The sequence below is a fragment of the Pelodiscus sinensis genome, chromosome 19, assembly GCF_052426305.1.
Source record: "Pelodiscus sinensis isolate ZL-2025 chromosome 19, ASM5242630v1, whole genome shotgun sequence".
NCBI classification, from domain to species: domain Eukaryota; kingdom Metazoa; phylum Chordata; order Testudines; family Trionychidae; genus Pelodiscus; species Pelodiscus sinensis.
The window spans coordinates 29,603,272-29,609,271 of record NC_143070.1 but is presented as its reverse complement, the minus strand read 5'-3'; the positions used below and the strand labels follow the sequence as shown (position 1 = coordinate 29,609,271).

General features: G+C 58.3%; 1 protein-coding gene across 2 annotated transcripts; it reads right to left on the bottom strand.

The window, feature by feature from the left end:
- LOC149522824 (zinc finger protein RFP-like) lies at positions 1–3,766 on the bottom strand. Of its 2 annotated transcripts, none has more exons than XM_089771191.1 (3): positions 3,234–3,762; positions 1,136–1,231; positions 1–517 (listed from the first exon to the last, which is right to left on the bottom strand). In XM_089771191.1, exons 1-3 carry the CDS (start codon positions 3,603–3,605, stop codon positions 395–397), a joined length of 591 nt encoding a protein of 196 aa, XP_089627317.1. In that variant the 5' UTR covers positions 3,606–3,762; the 3' UTR covers positions 1–394. The 2 variants fall into 2 exon arrangements, with proteins under 2 accessions (XP_089627317.1, XP_089627316.1); XM_089771190.1 differs by lacking the exon at positions 1–517 and adding an exon at positions 580–901 and having other exon boundaries at positions 3,234–3,766.
- Between the last annotated feature and the right edge of the window lie 2,234 nt (positions 3,767–6,000).

Sequence of the window (6,000 nt, the reverse complement as noted above, 5' to 3'; positions counted from 1 at the left end):
GAGACTGGCTGGGGGAGTAAAGGGGAATAGAGTCTCCATGGCCAACTCACTCCTTGGCCTCTAGATGCTGAGGGACAGGAGTTCCCATGTGAAGGGCTGAAGGAATCTGACCACTAGGGATTAGATTGAAACATCAGCTCCCCTCAACCCAGCTCCATCCACACAGGTCTCCAAACAGCCCTCAAGTGGGACAGACTCTTGATCCCTGCTGTCCTGGGCTGAATGTGCTCAGTGCCCAGCAGTGACAGGCCCATGTTCCACCCCACAGTCCTGCGGCAACCAATCCCCAGGGAGGTGACAGTTCTAAGAAACACTTGATCCTGAATGGGGAATTCCAGAGTCTAAAGTGCGAGGATGAGACCCTCAGAATTAAATGCGTCAGAGATATTCATGTCTAACATCTGGCTGTAGAGCTCTGGGGAGATGTGGTGCTAACATCTGCTCCAAGCCTTTTCCCTGCTCTGTGCAGTGTGAGGGGAGTGAGAGCCACGTACCTACTCAGAGTGCCTCTGACGTCCTAGAAAAAAAAAAGACACAAAAAAGAATCTCAGCCCCATTGGACACACACAGGGGACCTCTGAGAAGGGATATTGAAAACCTGGGAAGAGAGGCCCTGCCCTGGCCCCAGGAACATGGATCCCCTGAGTGAATGGGGCTTTGCCATCTCTAATAGATCTGTGCCTGTAACTCTACAAAGGACAAGAGTCATTCACATGGCAGCAATGCACAAGATGTTACACTGAGATCTGACAACTGGGACTGAGCACTTGTGATTCAGGAGCCCCTCTTCCCTGTGTGAGGAGCTGGGATGTCTGTCCCTCAGTCTCACCTGCAAGAATTCACTTGCTGGCTTCTGACATGTCCCCTCCAGCTCACCAATCCCCTCGCTGATACGGGAAATCTGCACAGAGAGGTTCCTGACAGTGTCAATCTGGAACCTCAAAACCGCCTCATCTAATTTCTCCAGCTGCACTCATGCACTGACACGGATGCTCAAGGCCTTTTTACAGCCAGCGATTCATAATCCAGGAGAAACGCAAACAAGCCCAACCTCACCAAGCCCACACAGGAGTCTGCCTCCTAACACAGCCCTCCCACTGCCAGTCCCTGCTGGTCCATAGCCACAAGCACTTACCAGATGCTCCTGGCTTTTCCCTTCTGCTGTTGTTTTCCTTCTCAGCAGCTTTTCTCTCTCCTCCTTCAGAGTCTTCAAATGAGTCTCCAGTTTTTCCTGAAGAAACAGATATAAGCACGAGGGCAAACCACATTAGATGTTGGGAGCCTATTTGTCTGCCTTTAGGAGAGTCCCAGTTTTGTGGAGCTCTGCCTCTGTCCAGTAGGGAGTCAGCCCTGGACATGGCTTTGTCCATAGAAAAATACACAGGAGGAGACTGCGGATGCAGCAGGACACCTACGAGCATGGGGGACAGATTGGTGGTGGCACCTTCATAAAGAATGATGCAGGTGGTTAATAATACTAATCACGTAACCGATTACAATTTTATCAGTGACAGTATTTTTTAACCTGCTGACAGGCAGGGTTGGTAGCGGAAAGGGGCTCTCCTGGGGCCAGGGATCTCTTGCGAGGTCTGCCGGGGTGGCCACAAGAACTGCTGGCCAATGGGAACTCCCAGCAGCTGCAGGCTGATGTTAGCTGCCAAAGGCAAGTGGGCACTTCAGGGGCAGTGGGGAGTTTAACCAGTAACTGGTACAGATAAACATTAGCTCATCAGTTAACCAGCTTGAACTCTTGCTACAATCCAGTTGAATCCCAGTTCTGCCTGGCATATACCTGTGCTTCCTGAAACCCTGCTATGGGTGGAGTGAAGGTGCTCGGGGCCCCACACAGCATCCAGCCCAGCAACCTCATCTAGTGCCAGCTGCTGCATCAGAGTTTAACCCCTCATGGAGCAGCCCTGAAGTTCAGCATCCCAGTGGGAAACCTCTTCTCCCTGCTGAGCCTAGGGCTTTATCGAGGCATCTTTTTCTCCTAAGAGCCACACTTCATCACTGTTCAGTGATGCTGAGGGACAGGGAGCAGTGCAGTCTATCAATTGGACCAGGGTTCAGGACCAAACTCTATCCCTGATCTGTTTGGCGACTATGAGCAACTTGCTGCCCCACCTTCCCTTTCCACAGTTTGTCTAACTGGACTGTGACCTGCTCAGAGCAGGGACTTCCCCGTGCTGGGTATTGTGCAGGGTCACTGCAGATCTGTAAGGCAAATGACAGCTTATTATTCCTGTTCATCCAATCAGTAACAGCTTGTAACCTCCACTTCTCCAGTCCCAAGGCAGATCACTGACAGAGTGGCCTGTAGCTCCTGTAATCTAAACCTCTCTGATTATTAACACCTTCCCTTGTGCAAACACCCTTCCTGTCACCAGTGAGGGCTGGGTTTAAGGATTTAGAGCCTCAGAGAAACATTTCCCACATCAGGTATCTGTGAAGACTTGACATAAGTTGCCACAAAGCCAGAACATTTACTTTTTACTGCATCTCTTGAATCATGAAGGCTTTACAGAAGTGGTCACCAACCAGAAGATTGGGATCTACAGGTAGATCTTGGAGCCTCTGACAGGTGATCTTGACTGATTTGGCTAAGAGACTATCAAGTGCAGCACTTCAGCTGCCCCCTCTCCCTCCTGCTGCACATCTCCTGCCCTTTGCCTTGGAGCTGTTTCCTTCTCCCACCCTGCATTCTATCTCCACAAACAGAGGGAGTCTGTAGGCTGCTTTTGAGAGTGGTGCAGGGGCGAGCCTTCCTTAGTCCCACTGCACCACCACAGAGGAGCCACCTGTAGCAAGCAGTGTGCAGCTGGAGCCTGTATCCTGAATCCCTGTTCTAGTCATGTACCTCTCCTGCACCCCAAGCCTCTTCTCTAACCCTGAGCCCCCTGAGCTCAAACTCCCTTACAGAGTGTGAACCCCCTCCTGCACTCCAACCCTCTGCCCCCTGCTTGAAGAAAGGGAGAAAGGATGGGGAAGGGAGAAGGGATGCAGTGAGCAGAGATGGGGCCCCAGAAAAGGGTCACAAAGGAGGTGGGGCAAGGGTATTTGGGTTTGAGGTAGATCCTGGATTGCACTTAAATTCAAAAAGTGATACTTTAAAAGGCTGGAGACCACTGCTTTACACTGGTTGGTTCACATCTGTGGCCGGTAACAGTCAGTGAAATTAGCCTGTAATTAAAACCCAATGTTATTTCCCATCACACTGGACAGTCACTCTGTACCTTGTACTCCTGGGCAGCTTCCTGTAAGGGCACCACCATGTGAGCCTGGGATCTGTCACACACCACACAGATGGGAGTTTGATCCGCTTCACAGAACAGCTTCAGAGCCTTCTGGTGCTCCCCGCACACCCCGTCCCATCTTGCTCTCTTTGATGACTGGAAACTCAGCGGCTTGGCTAGTTCCACCATGTTTGCCAGCTGCCGGTTGGGCTGGAGGGGTTCCTGCTGCTCAGTGTCTCTGCCTTGAGGGCTGAAGGGGACCTGGCAGGAATTGTGCCCACACTCCAGAGTGACAGGGGCTGTGAAATCCTCCAGACAGACGGGACGCGGCGCTTCCTCCCGGACACTTTCCACAGAGCTCTCTGCAGCCATGGCTGCCTCTGGGCTGAGGGTCGTGTCACTCTCCTGAGCTCAGCAATGGAGGAGCAGGTCCGGGGGGGGCATCAGCACTGAGGACAAAAAAACCCATCAAATTTAAAAATCAAAAAAGCCCCAAAAGCTTCGCCCCCCCCCAGCAGGGTCTCCATTGGGCCTCCCCCGCCCCCCCATCGCTGTGCCCCTCATGGCAGGGCCCTCCCCACCCTGTGTTCAAATCCCCCCCCCCGCACACTCTGCAGCCCCCTCACAGCAACAGGAAGCGCCAACAGCCTGGGGGGGGGGGCGACCGCAGCGGCGGGAGAGGCCATCGCCCAGCCGGACCCGCCCCCAACGGGCGCGCCCCAATACCCAGCCCCTCCCCCACCCCGCAGCGAGTAACGGTCCCAACAGCCTCTCACAACGGCTCCCGGCTCAGGGAGCGCGGCGCATGCGCAGTAACCGCAGCGCAGTCTGGTCCCTTTCCCTGCCCGCGCGCGGAGCGATGGGCGGGACCCGCCGAAAACCCGACCGCGGCGAGAAGAACGGGGCGGCCCGTCAGACCGCGCATGCGCAACAGCTCCGTGACTCCGACTAGACTCCAGCGCCAGGGCTTAGCTCAGACCTGGCGCCGCTTGGCCCCGCCCCCCCGGCCTGAGGCTACTTCCGCTTCTCGGAGCCCGGGCCGGTGTATAGGCAAAAAGTGAACCCTCTGTTTTTGTGACCGTCACAGTTTCTGTCAAACATACATGACATTCGGTACAACTGCTCAGGAATTGCTACCTTTGCTCCCCCTCCCTAAACGGGGGTTTTGTCCGCGCACAGGGTCTGGCAGTGTCCCCCCGCCCAGGGTTAACCAAGGCTACCACCCCCCCACCCCCCTGATTTTTCAAATTTCGCCCCTCTTCTGCAGCTAAAAAAAGAAGATTGATGCCTCCAGCCGGTAAATATCTGCCCCATGATCAGAACCTGACACACCCCCTGCAATTTGCCCCCCTTCATCATTTTAAACACCTCCGAAGAGGAGGGAGCAAAGCTGAGGAGGCAGTGAGGGCAGAGAGAGGGCAGCGGCTACAGCGAAGGCTACTGAGTTTGCTCAGTTCGGTGCGCATGCTCAGTGCACCCAAAGTAGCAAATCCTGAGAAGTTAAGTGTTCCGGTCGCACGCGCACCCTCGGCCCCACGTGGCCCGCACTGGCCGGCGCCGGGGAATTTCGAAAGTGCGGCACAATCCTCCCCCCCCCCCCCTCCTCCTCCTCCTCCAGCCGCCGCCCCATCCCGCTGGCGCGGGGCATGTTGAAGCCTCCCCGAGTCCCCGCTCGCCCTAGAACCCACCAGACCCGAGTCCACGTGGAGCCGCGTCCCCCTCGGGACACTCACCGCGCGCGGGCAGAGACGGGCCAGGGCTGCGCCAGAGCCGCTGCGCATGCGCAGTGCCCGGGCAGGAGCCCACAGTGGCCCCGCCTCTCAGGTGAGCATCCCCCGCCCCCTCCGCGCGCCGCCCCGGGACCAACCAGACGCGCCGGGCAGAAGCCGGGAGTGGCCCACGTGGGCATCTCTCGGCCCCGCCCCCGCAACAAAGGGCCGGTCCCAGCCTCCCCCCGCCCGCGCAGCCACGTGGGGCCCAGAGCGAACCTGCAACCCCAGCAGCTCGCGCCGGCCCCGCCCACCTCGGGACACCCCCCCAGCTCCCAGCCCGGCAGGGAGGGAATCCCCCGGGTCGCTCCACGCGCTGCAAAAGCCCCGCCCCACCTGCGAGCCGGCCCGGGCTCCCAGAAGCGGAAGTAGCCTCTGGCCGGGAGGGCGGGGCCAAGCAGCGCCCGGTCTGAGCTAAGCCCTGGCGCTGGAGCCTGGTCGGAGTCACGGAGCTGCTGCGCATGCGCGGTCTGACGGGCCGCCCCGTTCTACTCCGCCGCGGGCAGGGAAAGGGACCAGACGTCGCCGCGGTTACTGCGCATGCGCCGCGCTCCCTGAGCCGGGAGCCGTTGTGAGGGGCCGTTGGGGCCGTTACTTGCTGCGGGGCTGTGACCCGCCCTCCTGCGCTGCTGGTGGGTCCGGCGCTGGGTATCGGGGCGCTTCCTGATTCTCGCGCCGGCCTGGCGGGGGTGGGGAGCTGGGTGGTGCCGGGCGCACAGCGGGGCTGAGGGGGCTGCAGAGTGTGCGGGGGGGGGCCTGAGGGGCGCAGCGATGAGGGGGCGGTTCTGGCCGGGGCGGTTAGCGGGGGAGGCCCAATGGACCCTGCAGGGGGGGAGCGAAGCTTTTGGGGCTTTTTCGGTTTTTAATTTTGATGGGTTTTTTGTCCTCAGTGCTGGCACCTCAACCCCCCCCCCGCCCCGGACCTGCCCCCCCACTGCTGAGCTCAGGACAGTGACCCGGCCCCGGTCCCCCAGCCCAGAGGCAGCAGTGGTCTCCAG

Coding starts and splice junctions, on each gene's coding strand:
- LOC149522824 (XM_089771190.1), bottom strand. CDS start 3,605: ATGGCTGCAGAGAGCTCTGTGGAAAGTGTCCGGGAGGAAGCGCCGCGT. Junction 1,232..3,233: donor AAGCTGCCCAGGAGTACAAG/GTACAGAGTGAC, acceptor CTGTTTCTTCAG/GAAAAACTGGAGACTCATTT. Junction 902..1,135: donor GGAAAAGCCAGGAGCATCTG/GTAAGTGCTTGT, acceptor CTCTCTGTGCAG/ATTTCCCGTATCAGCGAGGG.